The 17,528-nt window shown below is 32.6% G+C and overlaps 1 protein-coding gene and 2 long non-coding RNA genes across 8 annotated transcripts in view; 1 reads left to right on the top strand and 2 right to left on the bottom strand.

The window, feature by feature from the left end:
• LOC115453556 (rab GTPase-activating protein 1-like) overlaps nt 1-17,175 on the bottom strand; it is a 41,497-nt gene extending 24,322 nt beyond the window's left edge. For 3 of the 6 annotated variants that reach the window (XM_037444371.1, XM_037444372.1, XM_037444373.1), the window contains exons 1-3: nt 17,032-17,175; nt 16,770-16,919; nt 15,374-15,586 (exon numbers count right to left, since the gene is read on the bottom strand). In XM_037444371.1, coding sequence (XP_037300268.1) covers nt 15,374-15,586; nt 16,770-16,910 — 354 coding nt within the window. In that variant the 5' untranslated portion in view covers nt 16,911-16,919; nt 17,032-17,175. Of the gene's footprint in view, nt 1-5,131; nt 5,652-15,373; nt 15,587-16,769; nt 16,920-17,031 lie in introns of those variants that run through there. The other 3 variants (XM_037444375.1, XM_037444376.1, XM_037444374.1) reach the window with 2 other exon arrangements.
• Nucleotides 1,035-2,689, top strand: LOC115446867. Its single transcript, XR_003938958.2, has 4 exons — nt 1,035-1,495; nt 1,846-1,939; nt 2,024-2,165; nt 2,245-2,689. It is a non-coding gene; the product is annotated as an uncharacterized LOC115446867 (long non-coding RNA).
• Nucleotides 2,678-4,939, bottom strand: LOC115446868. Its single transcript, XR_003938959.2, has 3 exons — nt 3,694-4,939; nt 3,324-3,528; nt 2,678-3,237 (listed from the first exon to the last, which is right to left on the bottom strand). It is a non-coding gene; the product is annotated as an uncharacterized LOC115446868 (long non-coding RNA).
• Nucleotides 17,176-17,528: the final 353 nt, after the last annotated feature.

Genomic DNA, 17,528 nt, shown 5'->3' with positions numbered 1-17,528 from the left:
ATTCATAATAATTCTACTTTTTATTTTATAAAGATATAGTCTAATGTTATTAAAATTATCCTGGACTTACAAAACCTAGAACGAATGACGGAGAAAAAAAAAGAGATTCAAAATATTGAAATAATTCATATTCGGTATACTTGTCGCTTAGATATAGGCCTTTCAAGCGCCGATGTATATGAATTTCCTTAAATGTGTTAGAATTTTCTTCTATATACAGTAAATTCTAGATTTTCTGGAATTATTTGGCACGTTTCCCTAATAAGACCGAAGTGTGAAAAGATGTTATAAGTATGAAAGGGCCTTACAGACGAGAGTTTTCTCGTTTGAAAACCGTGTCACAGTCTCTTGTTGTTAGTTGGCGGCCTATATTCACGTTCCGTCGCCTCGGCGCACTGCTTAATGTATTTTAGGCTTTTAGAGTACTTCAGGTTTCAGCTATTCAAATGGATATAAATCCTTACCAAATTCTAAATTAATATAAAAAAGTGTACAGAACTATAATCGAGAAGACCTGAAATAATACGATTAGGAAAAAACGATCAAGAACCAAAAAATCTCAAGCCGTAAGAAGGCCCCGTATCTTTTTCCGTAATTTCGTGCCCAAATAGTCTTTCCATGCTAAACTTTTAGAGATATAAGTTGGCTTGGTAATTCCACACTTATACGATGTAAATAATCAGTAATTCGACGAGACTTGATAATATATATTTTTTCAGCACATCGCCCTTCAACGGAATTACACCAGAAACATTTATGCGATAGATAGTCGGTAAGTATGGTTATAATTCAACTTAACACCCAAATCAGTTTCTCTGATAAAAGTATATTACACACCCACAGACAGTACAATTTTCCACAAAACGTTAAGAAAAATAATGCGTCTGCGCACATGTCCCGCAGGGCTATTACGTAATTTGCAATAGCAAAGCGATCGCAAAAATTGTACAATTTTTGCTTTCAAATGGCTAAAAACGTCAAATTCGTATTACCTAAGAGCAAAAACAAAGCGATAGCAAAGCAAACGGTTTTTTAACACAGTGCTGCCTCTGTCGAACAATCGGTAAAGTAAAACAGCATTCAATCTCTATAGACACAGCAGATTTTGGTATTACGTATGAGTTTTAAGAGCGATCGAATAGCAATCAGCGAACAAATACAACTGTCAAATAGCAAATGGTAAATCATTGAATGTTGGTCGATCGCTCGCTGATCGCTCAGTTCGTAACGCTGTTTATTAATAGTTTTAAGTTGATTATTAAGGGTTTTTGTTTCAATTTGTGCCTATTTGGATATGGCTAGTATATTTTTATTGTTAGAAGCTATGAATGGGGAAACTAGAAAAGCGTAAGACATCTACTTTGCGGCGCAATCTTCGAGATGATGCCGAAGCTTTGGATCTGCCTAATAATTAAATCCCAAGAATTGTGCGATAAATTAAGGCCTTATAAGTCGCAAACACGCAGGAGAAATAAAAATTTGTGTTGAGTGTAAAGTGAGTAAAGCTATTTTTATTTCTGTTCCTATATACATTGTCTAATAAATTTATAAATAGTCTTTACGATTACATTTTCCATAACAGGTGCTAACAGTACTCTCCTTCACTATAGGCTCATATCAAAAACCTGCAGATATGAGCTAGTCACATGCTCTGAGCCAAGCTAATGTGTGTGTAATTTAGTAAATAAGGTGATGAAAGCTCTAAATTCGATAGAAATTTTGATGAGATATATTTGTTTTCCTCAGTCATGGCAGCAAAGAAATAATGACATATATGGGTATGGTCCTAATTATATAAAATTGTATTTAATTTAAAGTAAAATTTACATACTTCATTTCTTTCAGTTTTTCAAACAAATTTGGCTGTGTGGGTTGCATTGATTAACATGCTGAATATTTTTTTAATGGAAAGGATTACCACAGTATAAATGTTCAAGTTGTAAGTAAAATTTTAATACATACACCTAATTATATTTACTTTTATTACTAACCATATGTATCAGAATATTTATTATGTTTTCAGATATGTTACAGTGATTCAAATATAATTAATGTGGATGCATCGTTAAGTGGGGTGAGTCATGATGCATATATCTGGAGAAACTGGGAAATGCAGGCTCAATTACAAAACTTACACAGTAGAGGAGAAAGGATCTGGTTATTAGGTATGTAATAATAGTTTTGATAAACATACATATTAAATTATTTAAATGTAATCTTATTGAGAAACACTTTAAATTGCAGAGGACTTGGGGCATCCATTAATGACATGTCTTTCAAATCCAATTGTGAATGCAGAAAATGGTTCCGCAGAACATTATACCAATATTTACTACAGCTTCGCCAGGAATATGACTGAGCATTACATTGGAGTATTAAAGCATGTTGGAAAGTTTGCTAGCCACAGTGTTGGATTATGATCATCATAATATGGTAGCAATAATTACCAATGCCTGTGTTGTTTTGTACATCTGCTACAGACTTAGACTGCTAGTTCCACCTTTGGCAAATAAAGATATAGAAGAAGACAGTAATAACTAGGTGACAGCTCCATCACAATCTGATAATAGGGAGCCTGAGGAGCTCCCATTGTTAAGGGGCCAACAACACAGAATTGTGCAATGTTTGTAGTCGACTAGGAGATAATTTGAATTTAATTTTTGTATTAAATTATTAATCAAATTCTAAACGGCATTTTTATTTATATAAAACATGCTACTGTATACATGTAAGTACTATGTACATTTTAAAAACAAAAAAATGATTTAATTAATTACTCAAATTAGTGTGTGAAAATCTAAGTTAATAAGATTGTTAGCAGTAAGTTAATTCTGGAAATACTGAATTCATTTTTTAAATTCTATTACCAGTAGAAAGCTACATTATTCCTGAGTGAAATAAACTATATTTCAATGTGATTATTATTAATGTGAACTACACAAGAAAACATAAAATAAAAAAAAGTTAAATGTTTGACATGTTGTGAAGTTGGCAAGGCTAGTTATTAAATAAAAATCTTTTTTTTTTCTTTAACATACATAATATTTATGGTAAAGTTTACAATATTGGAACTCTGTTTTCTACATCCCAAACAGAGCCTGTTCTCCAATGACAGATTTTTTTGTCCATCTCGGAAATATATTTTTGGTGTACTCAGACCGCTGCCAGTCAGTCAGTCAGAAGACTCCATCTATGTTTAGCAAGTCTGGTTTTGCTCTATTTAATTTCAGCCCAGTACTAAAAATAGATACACATAACATTAATTATACATACTACTTATTGGAAGATAGTTATAAAAAAATACTTATAGTAAAATATATTACCGTTTCAAATGCTCTCCAGTTTTGGAAGAACCTAAACCAATAGAGTTCAGCTTTATCGGTAGATGTTTCCACTGACTATCGAAAGTTTTCTTGAATGTGGTGCCGAGTCTATGTCTTTGACTAAAGAATGATGTTCTTGTAAGAACTATAAAAACTCCAACAAAACCTCAAGCTGTTCTTTTGACACTCTGTTCATCTTGATATCCTAAAAAATCAAAACAAATTATTGTAATGTGACATAACACTGTGAAACAGCGTACTCCTTACACTACCTACTAACGTTTTATTTTATTGCACAAAGTCATCAAAAAGTGCGTGAAGTTATTTACTACTAGTTAATCTATTGTAATTTTATAATGTAACAACTTACCTTGTTTCTAAAATACATCAATGCCGTATAAAATCCAAAGTAGATTTGGTTCCATCATCTCTTTAACGAAGTACTATTGGAAGCTTAGTTATTTTACTTGTTAACTTTCAACAATCCTTACACAATGTTTAACACATGTTTCAATGTTTCACTAACTGTTCATGGCGCACTTCATGATTTTTGTTGAAATTTAGAGTGGACTGTGTCGAATATGATTTTCATTAACACAGGGATGAAATACCAAAAAAAGCAATGTTTACCATTTATTTGTAACAATACAATCAGATGTTTTAAGTTTGACGTTAAATAGTTCCATTGATTGCCTTCTGATGGTTTTTGGCGCTAGTGTTCTAGCAAAAACTGCATTATATTCGCTCAGAGCGGACAGCGAGCGATAAGCAAACGAATGGTTACGTGATACCAAAATTTTAAACAATTAGCAATTGATCGCTATGGCTTGGCTTTTGCTTTGCGATGGTTTCGTCGATTGCTGAATTTTACGTAATAGCCCAGCCGATTATGCTCAGACTGATGCTATTTTGTACCCCGTCAAAATACTAAATAAGACATTTATAAAGGATTCTATTCGGACCCTATTCGTTTCCTTTGTGATTAGTATTTCTGAATAATTTCTTATCATAACTTTATAATAATTTTCATAACTTAAACACATGCTAACATAATTCTATATCTTTCAAATTACTTCACAATATTCAATCAGTGTTAAATAGATAACGTATATTTGTTAATCCTTTGTATACTTGTTCTTACTACAAACGCTTTTTTTCTTTTCCCGAACATACTACGCTAATAGTGGATATGGTCTGAAAATTCACTTAAAATTTTGCTTTGCACCTATTCTTCTCTTGGCACTTAGCCAAAATTTAACACAACAAAAGATAAAAAGCAAAAACTTTCACATTATCTTATTAAAAGATAAAAACATTGTAGAACATACTATATTGAACTGTTATCGCACTATACTACCTACCCACATTTCATAGAAAAAAATGTATCAGTATCATCACATTCAAGTAAATCATATATTTTATAAAAAAATCTGAGGTTATCAATCTTAAAAGATACCTAATACCCAGAGTAAATGCTGGATAATTTAAAACAGAACTACCGTCTTATATTTTTTTTTGTATTTATGTACACAAATTTTCGGACCATTATTTGTTATGATATTAACAAATTTATTTCGAAACAATAGAAAAACACTACGATTCGACTATAAATTTGTAAATAAGATATATAAGAATATGTTCAATAAGAGTATTTCTAAACAATAAAAACACATTTTTAATCCTCTTAAAAATTCATTATCGTTCTGCCTTCACTGATCAAGGAGGAACTATCCATCATACTTTTATTTAATTCTTTCCTCTTATATAAACACATTTTTATAATTATTTAAAATATAAAGTAACTATACCTTCCCGCTTACGATGACTGTTGCCATGTCCTTCAGTTTGATAATTTATTATACGAACACCGACATACCGAATCGTATCGTAGTTATTCGTACCACCGGCCAACGCAAATCACTCTCAACAATAAATTGAACACAACACTGATCGTAAAATCTTCCGATAAAATAAACGTAGATATTGTCAAGATATTGATAAATATCAATGAATGAAACAGATTTAAAAACCTTGACGCATAAATTATATTCGCCAATGAACGAGTTAATCAATTTAAATTTGCTCAGTTCTAAATCTCAATAAACAATCGCATCACTATTAGATCACCAATCCGATTATCGCATTAATTCGAATCACATGTTCGTAATTCCGATAGCGATTCAAACAATGCACAAATTTCCACAACACTGCATCGATAACACGGTTCACAGTTCACACCTCAGCTATTCGAGTTATTCACAAGGTGCAGAGCGGCAGACGCGCAGAGGTGACCGTCCGCGGCGGAGTAACGAGCCTAATGGACGCACAATGGAGCCTAACCAAAACAAGCCGACGACAATTATCGCTCCGTACTGATTGTAAAGCGGTGGACACATTTGAATATGGAATGTTAGTAGGTTATTCGTTCGTAATCGTCGTTCATTCTTTAAATTAATTTTCGAATCAATGCCTCGAATGTCAGAGGCGAAGAGATGATTGAGATATTTTATTTTTAATAATCGTACAAGGTCGATATATAAATAATATAAAGATAGCCAAATAGTACATTTATAAGAATAAATTATAATAAAATCATAAGCTTCACTTACATTATAACAGATTTGTGATTTCCTTTTAAGCTAGTTTAACACGTTCTGTCTTGACCTTGGTGGGATCTCTTACAAGATTTTTATTCAATGATATATTTTTGTGACAAAAGTTTACAAAAACACACCGTCCCATAAAGACTACTCTCAAATTTACTGAATATACGATTGTACAATTTTAACAGCCTCTACTAAAATAGTTACACTCTTAATAAAAGACCTTATGGTCCCGTAAAAACGATTCACACGCTATATTAACCTTCCCATATCCACGCCACTCAAGTCTGCAAACAACGCTGCCAATAAAAGGGAATTTCACGACTCGTAAACGCTCTCGGTCAAAATGAGCCGGAGTAAATTAGGAGGATTTATTTCCACGGTGCTACGCCAAATCGATTAGGACAATAGCAGTATCAGATACTAATGACACCATTAAAGCCAGTGTCCCTCGGCGAGTGTATTGATTGGACCGGAGGTCGAATAAACTGAACCGAGGTCTTCGCCCAGGGCTGCGGGATAGAATACTTCAAGAGGTCAAAGACAAATGAGTTTATTCTGAGCTTTTGAATATTTTATTGTATGAAACCGTGAATTAACGGCCTTCGTCCTTCGACGCTTTGTTTATTTCATAGTATATTATTAGTTATTTCTTTGTCTAATTAAAATGTTATTCTAGTTTTGGAATCAATTATTTTATTTTGTATACTAATTTGCTATTAAGTAATGATGTTTTGAATAAATACAGATAACATGAATACGAAAAACGAACAATATTTGTCTTTTAACTTATATGTAACCCTAATGTCATATCTTTCGAAGTCTATTCAATCAATTATTCCAATATTGACCTGAGCATTAACATTATTCGAACATTACAGTGCCGTGCTATTACAGCTGTACTTTAAGAGTCTAGACGCAAAGGTCTCGTATATCTTCAATTTACTTAACGTTCACGAAGTCCCTTTACCAGGTATGACCTATCAAAGAACTCGCACAGATTTTATAGAGGCACGTGCCTCGGGTCTTAGCCCGAAATTTATGCGAATTTTATACTTGTGATTTGGATTCAATTACCTAATATAAAATTGACATGACTTTTTAATATAGTGTCCTGACATCAATGGTTGAGTATTTTAAGAAGCCAATCATGAGCCAGTTTGAATCTACAATATTTACAAAACTGTGAAAATTTCAACAATAAAAGAATAAAGTCTGTTTGTTCAATTGGCATTACTTGGATACTGTACAAGCCATTCTGTAATGTCAAGGAAAGCCTGACAATGCTAATGTCAAGCAGAAGACATTTTATTTCTATTTCAACAATGTACACCCAGCCTAATTTGAAGTTCACAGATAACGCGGCGTGTCAACATGACCGTTTCACATTTTAGCAATTGCTGTATTACGATAGCCGAGTTACGTAACATAACAGCTGAGCGTAATTTTATGGGCTATAAAAATTATTTTATCGGCCACCGTGCAGCTAGTGGGTAACCAGCTTTATTTACATATCAATTAACCGATACATTGATATGGGGTGTATATGCGTGAACATTGCTCTAACAAAATTCGACTACGTAGAAATAAGACTATGATTCGAAAGGAATGTTATACTGATGTTGGTCTGACGGTTGAGTTCTAAACTTGAACACACACAGGCTGCAGACATAATATTCTTAGTTAATATTTGAATGGTTTAATAAGTGGATGCTTTTCATAATTAGCAAAGATGTATTACTAATATTTATTTTCATTTAAATTCAATAGATATTCTAGAATTCGATTTTTAAACTTAAATATCTCCCTCTTTGTGAGAAGTAACAATAAACAATAACAACTCGATTTATAGAAAATGTGTCACAACAACATTTCGAATACAATGCAATCGATACAATAGGAACAACATTACCGGCGTTTATAAAAGACACCATTTTCACCGCGCCGAAGGTCTGCGTATATTTGTTTCAACAATAATATATAAAGTGAAGATATACGTATTATTAAATATAATATACACATGATTTTTACAATTTCTTTGTATTGTATGTGAATATGACGCCATTTTTTTGTTCCGCGCCCATGATCTTAAAACAGCGTATACCTTATATAGGCTATGAACCTCAGTAGGGAAATTCTTTATGTGGACTGTTCTAACATGAGTTTCTCTGGACAGAATCTACCAGAAACGTGGAAGTCAGACAGACGGACCGTTATAAAATATATAAAAAAGCAACATGTTGAAAAAAAATATTGCGGCGACCTCACATTGTGATGGAAAATGGACTGAAGAAGAATCACTTTTGGCTACAATAATTAAGAAGATGTTCCACTCAATATTATGACTCTATAGAACGAGAAGAACTATAACCGCTCTGAGGACGAGGAAAAATTAATAGAAATAAAAGTCGTTAGAAATGGTGTTACCATTATTAGAATAACATGAGTGCTTATTACATCAATTTTATTCTATTTCCTCAATCTTCCCATGACACTTGAGCTTGTCAACTACAAGTGGCCCGACACTACTACCTGCCGAGGGGCCAGGCGATAAAGAAATGCACTTTAATATACCTATGAATCATGTTAAGTAATGTTAAATGGCAAATGACCTTAATCTTGCACATCTTACACGATTTAGCGCTGGACTTTGAACAATCCTGTTTACGAAATTCCAAGGAATTTAGTACGAATTTTCTGTAGCCGATGTGAAATATTATGTAAATTAGTTTTTATTTGTATTATATATAATAAAAAAATTGCAATGTGATAAACTTGTATTGTTATCTTTATCTTCAATCATAAAATGATGAGCCTATATTATTATTTGCCTAAAACCCGCCATAGTGGCACACGTGTCTGTACTGAGATCAGCCTGAGTACATTCAGTTTTAACAAGCCGTCATAAAAAACAAGTTTTATAATTGTAAACTGTGGGTAGATATTGAGACTGACTTTGCGGATAAACAACACCTCAGTCCCCTCCATGACCACGAAGGCTGCAAGTCTTCGAAACGTCGGGAGCAAATTAAAATATAGAAACCGCGATAAAATTCGAAAAATATTTAAATTTTAAGGCCGTCATAATTGTGTGAACTGACAAGAGATAATCATCACTAGGCAGTCGATACTATCTAAACTCTGCTCCACTTACCATCAGGTGTGATTTTTCCGTATCCATAACAAAAAAATACGCCATTCAGCATAGGTATTCATTAAATTTCATAAAGCTTTGTATGCAATTATTGACAACCAGTAACAGAAACTAATCTACCAACGAGGCAATTAGCGAGTTGATAGACTGACACTTATTTTAAAAATATTTTAAACACTGTTGTGCTATAACCCAGAATTTGGACAAAATATTCTATCACAACTTAAGAGCGAAAATTAACAATGTTTGTTCCGAGTTTTGGAATCGTACCTTCGTTCCGTCATTGCGTTCCACTACTAATTTCTATTCTTTAAGGTGGTAGCTCAAGGTCCATTTTCATACATTTTGTTTCGGCTTTAATCTGGGTAACTAAACAAGTATTGGCAAGTAAAGAATTTAAATTCACGTCTAGTTAGTGATTAGTTCTCGCAGTTGAAAGAAAAACGTAAAAATAATTAATAATCATGGATATTTCTGCCTTTAAAATTTCGTCATATTAAATTTTAAAGGCCGAAATATCCATGATTATTAATTATTTTTACGTTTTTCTTCAACTGCGAGAACTAATCACTAACTAGACGTGAATTTAAATTCTTTACTTGCCAATACTTGTTTAGTTACCCAGATTAAAGCCGAAACAAAATGTATGAAAATGGACCTTGAGCTACCACCTTAAACTTAATCTATTTTTAACCAGAAAATAAACATACTTATCGTAACACCAGAAGCTGCTATACCGAATGTATTTAGTTAGTAACAAATGAAACATGTCATTAATTAAGCTCGTTCATTATCGGCTCAATCTCGTTGGAACGACCTTAGAATGGTTAACTGAGTAAACTAACGCAGACCAGTTGGAGCGAAGTAATCGAGTTTTTCGTGGGAATGGTGGAGTTGAATGAAAACATGTTTTATTCACAGTATAATGGTTTATGTTGTTTGGTTATTGATATTTGGGTTTTTCTGCTCTAATCATCCCGGAGTCTGGAATTTTTGCCTGACATGGATAGGCTCGCCCCCTATCACATCATGGGACGGAACACACTTGGCGAAAAGTGGGTGCGTTGCGCCTCTGCATAGCCCTTCGGGGATAAATGTGTGACGTTGTATGTGTATGTGTTTGTGTGTGTGTATATAATATTCTCATAAATTATTAATTTTACGATGTTATACTTTGGCTATTTTCGGAACTAATTAAAACCTAATAACCTAATGTTTGATATAAGGGCCGATTGCTTTATTACAAAGGATGCGGGAAGTAAATTAATAGAAAGTTAGACTCTATTACCAGCAGCATTAAACATATATTTATTCCGTTTAAAAATACAATCATATTAAGTAGTTTCGTATATAAAAAAACTTGAAAACATCTTGAAGTGAAATTACTTTCGTTGACATTTTGAAGACTGATAGCCCGTCCAAAAATCATTAGTAAAAACGGGGACACCAAAGGTCAATTAAAATACCATTACTATATTTAACGAGTCCAATATGACCGTCGATAATATTGGGTATATATCAGCACATCCTCATTTTTTAAAGGACCTAATGTGCTTCGTAGTTTTTTTTACAAATCGTTAACATAAAGAGTTGCAACTTTCTTATTTTCTAAATTATTGATAACTTGTATGTTTGGAACACTTTTCGGCCTTGAATTTCTTGAACAAGATGTAAGTAGAAAGGTGGTAGCTGAAGTTTAAGAATTATGGTAATTTATTTGTAGGCCAAAATCCTAAAAAGTTTGGCTAAAAACAATTTTATGTTAGGGCTTAATGACCTTTTTCGAGGACACAATATAGGATGTTATATATACGTGGGAACCAATAAAGTAGGTACATTGTACATATTATTATCACAATTTTGAATTCTACGTTTGACAGCAAAATAACTCCGATGTCTAAGTAACTCGGGCGTCCGACGCGCGATGTTTATGCACGAAGCGGTAAATACATTCCAGTCACGTAAAAACTTAAAGAAGTAATAAATTATACGTCCTTTTTTACAAATTCCGTCAGAGTGTAACAAACTTCAATACAGAGCTCAACGTCTCGGAGCTGATCAGACAAGCACTCTTATAAAGTATTTTATTTTATTATACATGCTTTTTATTTATTTCTAACCCATCATGGCAAAGTGACTAGGATTTGCACTTTGATATTTGGTAAATACCAACAAGTGCAAGAAAACAGAGTAAATAAAATTAATCGTTCCATTCGTTTAGGATGTATCAGACCTACAGCCACACAGATAAACACCTTATACTCATAAGACTCCTCATTTTCGGTCGGAGATTAAAAATATGACAAACGTGAGCTTTTATATCCCTAGAGTAAAATAATACCAGGCTGTCTTACTAGAAGTAGACAAGTTCACTGGCCGACGACGGTACGCGAATTGTCGAACCAAAGCTAGAGGTAAATAGGAATAAACGTGTTATTTTACATTAATTATATTATAAAATACTTTTCATTTTCATAATTTTCCGAGAAAAAAGAAAGGGAGAACATTGACTCCAGTTATAGCTCTTCAGACAGCTGTGTTTGTTGAGGTGTATCCATGACACCCAATGTCCACAGTGCTACATTGTAGCATCAAGAACAAAGCCACCATTGTCTGTTCCAGGAAAATTCAATGGGGTGCCGCGTATCAATGACATTTAACAGTATAATATTGTACTATGTAAGGCAAGATGGTGTTTTTGTGTGTTTAGGTGTCCCTGGAATCAACACCTGGCGAAATCGGCGAATGAGATAGTGGAAACCCTGGCTTAGCGAATACAGGGACTCGGCAAAGAATAGAGAAGAAAATGGGCGAAGGGGGAGTCGATGAAGGAAAAGTGGGGGATAGTGAAAACTTACTAGGATGAGCGGAGAGGATAGAAAATTTTCACGGGCCTTTATAGGCCTCATTGTGAAGTTACAACCAATAGGTGTACACTTAACTATGTGACTAGGGCCGCGACAAATCTTCCCCCGTGCATGAGCGAGCATTCGGTATAAAAACCAAGCTCACAAGAAAAGAAGTGTTAGGTAAAGGGAAAACAGTACGATTAGTTTGTGAGTAAAAGTAAAGGAATTAGAAAAAAACTAAATAGACGTCAGTGCTGCGGCAGCAAGATGGCTAGCGAAGACGTGGATTTAAAATGAATATATAAAAAGAATTTTAAAAAAAGACACAAAAATCTAAGCTGCATGTTTCTTCACGATAAAATCACGTTTGATTCTAATTAAATTAGAACCAGTATGTAATTAATTTTGTTCCAAATTGAAATATTATTATTTGATATGAATCTAATCAAAATTCAAATAATTTGTGTTTCCCGTAGCGTCACAAGTCAAGCTATCGCCTACTGCAGAGGATTATAACAAAACGTATAGGAAGGGGCGCGGATCCCCCGCGAACTCTACACAGGATTATAATGTAACCAACACGGACTATAAACTTGATCCTCGTTTTGCGTTAAACCAATTTAGCGACAGGAATTGGTGTCCCACATCCAATGTTTACGGTCAAATAAACACGAATGACGCGACACAATACTGTGCCATCGACACACGGACCAACTTGTGATTTTAAATACATAATTACTGTTGTACTAGCTAGCTACATTAGCTACATATTCTATTAAGTTAGAATAAAACAAATCAACTTATAAGTAATTTTGTTCACATTTCATGGACTACCCTTTGGTCGCAACTTCGTATGAGAATTTTCCGGGTAAAACACAGCAGCAAACTCAAAGCTTTAGGTCAATTTTTATAATGAACCTAGTTCATTCGTGCTATATATAAAACTGTTTTTAGTGTAATTTGCCGCATAACTTAAAATTCTATACCTCAACTCGGGAATAGAATTTGTCCAATCGACGGGCAAGACACGTCGTTTGTATACCATACGCACGAGGCAACGTAAAGTTGTTAGTCAAACATTCCAAAACATTTTAGCGGCCTCCACGCACACTATGAGCTAATTATAGCGTAATTGTAATTTGTTTTGACTACAACGTTTGCTCATTATGAATACAATACCTTGGTTTTTGTCTAAAGATTTCGATTCCTTAGTCTTGTAAGCGTACTTGGACTTGAAATTGTAAGGTTTTGGGATCGATACCCAGTACGCGCAAATTAATTTTGATTACCTTTAAAAAATATATGTATGATATCGGATTGTGGAATCAGCATCTGACGTCACAATATACGGTATATTATCAAATATCCATTTACGCGAAAGAATATTTTTCTGTATTACATTTATTTTAATAATTTAGCACAGAAATGAGAGTACACGCACCAACCTTGACAAGTAATATGGAAAGAATGCAACTGATTACTATTGCGGACGCGTACAAAGGAATTACTTTTCGAATATCTTATCTATACAAGATATAGATATTAACACGGTTAATAAATAAAGAAAACGACAACAAACTACAGTAAGTGAGTGTTACTATCAGCAATCGTTTGGCAGACTTGAAATCTGTACCCATGCCCTCCTAAGTATTCTGTACCTTGGTTACCCTTCAAAAATCGAAGGCTCCAAACAGCCAAGTCCAAGCAATTCCGAAAATAAATCAATATATCATTGCTATGTAATATATATATTAAGCAAACTTAAGAAGCAAATAGGTATGAGCATAAATGTAGGGGTAGAACATGGATGCCTGTTTACCTTTAAAAAGTATACACCTAACTAGACCGATATTCAATGTCTATTTTATAGTTTAATATCTTCGTTATAGGTATACACTAGTTATACTATATAGGCTACTTTGACTGCGGCTCTGTCCGTTTCTGAGATAAATATTTTCCCGGGACAAAAAGTAGCCTACAGGGCTCAGGAGTAATATGTACCTTCCTAATAGTGAATAAATTTCAAAATCCGTTTAGTAGCTACCTACTTTTTTGTCACAAAAATACAAAAAGGGATTTACTTTACTTGAAACAAAAAAAAACAATTAAACTTAATGTGTATAGGCATTTTGAAGTTTTGAATTTGTTCTGCTACTTTTATTTATTTATTTATTTAGGATTGCAAACTGAGTTTACAATGATAATTTACAAATATATCACACATGCATAACAAACAAAAAATTATTGCAACTCTGATTATATGCAACCACAACATGAGCCATATAGAAATTATACTAAAACAAAAAAAAAGGAATAGTACTCTTACAACTATAACAAACTATATTAAGGCGATACCTCAAGGTCCATTTTCATACATTTTGTTTCACCTTTAATCTGGGTAACTAAACAAGTATTGGCAAGTAAAGAATTTAAATTCACGTCTAGTTAGTGATTAGTTCTCGCAGTTGAAAGAAAAACGTAAAAATAATTAATAATCATGGATATTTCGGCCTTTAAAATTTAATATGACGAAATTTTAAAGGCAGAAATATCCATGATTATTAATTATTTTACGTTTTTCTTCAACTGCGAGAACTAATCACTAACTAGACGTGAATTTAAATTCTTTACTTGCCAATACTTGTTTAGTTACCCAGATTAAAGGTGAAACAAAATGTATGAAAATGGACCTTGAGGTATTGCCTTAATTAGATTTATTATTACTTTTGTGGTAATACATGGCCCCCACTTTGCCGACACTTTACAACTCTGTATAAATATTATATTCATAACCAGCTTGCCTGCGCTAAAAAGATTGCAATTCATAGCTTTTTTGGGCACAGAGAGAAAAATCAAAATCCGACAACATAATGAGCCTAATGTAATTAGTGTGAAATGGTGTTGTGCTATTTAATTGTTTTCAAAATAATATAATTGGCTTAAGAATAAATCCTATTAAATACTAAGTTCTATTGTTTTTCTGCAATTTGGTTTGCAAAAGTCACAAAAGTCTAATTTTTAAAGATACAAGTAGCATGCCAGGTATTGGTCAATCTATGTAGAGAATTTTATGACAATATGTAAACAGATTAGCAAGTTTACTTTATTTTATGTAAATACAAATAACTTTGGAAAGTTTTCAAAACTATTAATAGGATTAAAAAATACTTTAAAACTACTTTATTATTTCAAATGATAACTAGAATGACAGTATTCTAGTTTTAATTATCAAATTTAATTTAACTATTATAATTTCCGACAAATATCTGATTTAGTGTAGTTAATAACCAATTTAAAATATATATTCCTAGTGTTTAAGTATGTATATTCTAATTTATTTAAAACATGAATTAAGTTCATGATGCTCATCAATAATGCTGAAACACTTCATAATATATTCAGATTACATAAGTTTTATTATATCAAGGACATTATTTTACTAACCTGTTCCTTCAAACTCTGATTTGACAGCCCAGCACCATCCAAATCTCCCATTCTATTCTCAGTGTCACTTTCCACCTCAAATATGACCTTATATAGATCAAGACCGTCAGGAACGTTGGCCTCTATATTCGCTTCAGGACGTATTGTCAACTCTTGGTTGATGAGCTGGCTTCGGCTGACGCGTAGAGAGCCCTGAAGTGTTTCTGATATTGCCTGATGTTAATTATACGGAATTATTGAGAATATTAATCATGAACAATGAAGAAAGGCCTACTGGCTAACAAACTATGGCAGAATTGTTTAGTTCATTTCATTTAGTATTTCAATAATGTTATGGTATATTCTTTACCTACATAGTTCTCATGGTTAATACACCAAAATCTCAATATCAGTAATAGACACTATGCTAAGAAGATTTAGGGCAATTTCCATTTTTAAGGCCAAAATTATTTTTTTATTTAACAATTATTAGCTTACAGTATTATTTTTTAATAAATAATAAAATTTAGCATTACATAAATAAATCATCAAGAAAGCTCTAGTATTATAAAAGTTCTCATTTTTCTCTTTAAATATCTACTGTAAAGTTGACATATACTGTTAATCACTGGTATTCATGTTACTTTATGATATATAGAAATGTTTGATTAGTTAAAACAACTCATAATTATTAAAGAAACAATTGAGTAAACAATTTATTAAAGATACTGTCTGCAAGTTAATAAAATTACTTAAAAACTCACATTTTACATTCATAATGAATAAATACTAAACATATAGGTACATGATAAATTTGTTCATAACTACCTGTTATATCTTTTTAGTTTCAATTTCAAGATTTTTTATAATCATAACAAAGGTACCTGTTATTATACTTGACACCCACATAATCCAAAGTATTTGGTGCAATAATATATTCATTTTATATGCATTTTATGCTAATAAGATATAAAAAAAAACTGTGTGTTTCTTATGATGACAGCCAAATGCTGACATATGCTTGCAAAACAATCATTATTACAAATAAATAGATTACTAATTACAAACTTCAAGAAAAAAAGTTATAAGAAATTGGACAGTTAAAAACTTTATTATAGCTTCATATACCAGATAACTGATAATATCAAAATAATATTAACAAAAAATATGTTAATAATCATTATGAATTTTAACATCTACCAACCGTTTGAGCACAATTTTAAAGATATTTCAGACAATATTTTACGATGTTCCGGTACTTTTACTTGTTTCTAGTAAAACTGAGGAAATGAAAAACAAAGCAACATGCTAGCAGAGTAACGAAATTTCATAATGATTTATTTATGAATACCTGTAACTAAATGATAAAAGCAAAATATAATAAAAAACTGCGCGTAAAACAATGGTGGGTACTTACGTCGCTCAAAATGTCCTCCAAATCACAAGAAACATTTGTTGAGAGCAGGGGCGCTGGGCTCGGCGCGCGAGCACTCACGGGATGGTCACACCTGGCAGCCTGATCTATTACCTCATTTATGCGATATTCATTGAACTCCATCACTGCATTCTGTTGAGAAACACCGCAAAAAATACACTTAACACAAACACTGCAACATTTTTCGAACACGATTATAATTTCGAGACGAGAAAATTACAAGATAACAATCGATTTATCTTACCCGTGGATGATTAGGTTCTCTTGCGAGAACAAATCATTATAACAGTAGGGTTTTTTAGTAATTTCAAGTTTAAAAAGCCTTTAGTCGAAGGTAGATATTTTTACCGATTTGATGGATTGAATTGAATTGGATTGATTGAAGCAAGCAAACAAACGTCAAAAATAGTGTCAGCCAATAGCCATAGAAAAAAAAACATTTTACGCAGCATTGTAGTATTTTCGCATAACATTATACGAACTTATTATTTTGGAGAATATTTTTACAAAATTATCAGTGTTCTTCGACAAAGTGTCAATTATAGTATTTTATATATCATATAGTTTTACATATTTTAATCAATATTGAGAACATTTCAGTCAAGTAAGGGAAAATGACAAAAACAAAAGTTGTCCGCACGTTCATATATGCAGTGGCAAATTTGTTAAAAATATCACTATATTATCGTTTTATAGATATTTGAATCTGTGACACAAATCAATGTCTGTTTTTATTTGTGA

Source organism: Manduca sexta, chromosome 28 (assembly GCF_014839805.1).
Source record: "Manduca sexta isolate Smith_Timp_Sample1 chromosome 28, JHU_Msex_v1.0, whole genome shotgun sequence".
Classification (NCBI taxonomy): Eukaryota; Metazoa; Arthropoda; class Insecta; order Lepidoptera; family Sphingidae; genus Manduca; species Manduca sexta.
Note: the sequence above shows the minus strand (reverse complement) of the source record. Positions and strands in the feature narration are given on the sequence as shown.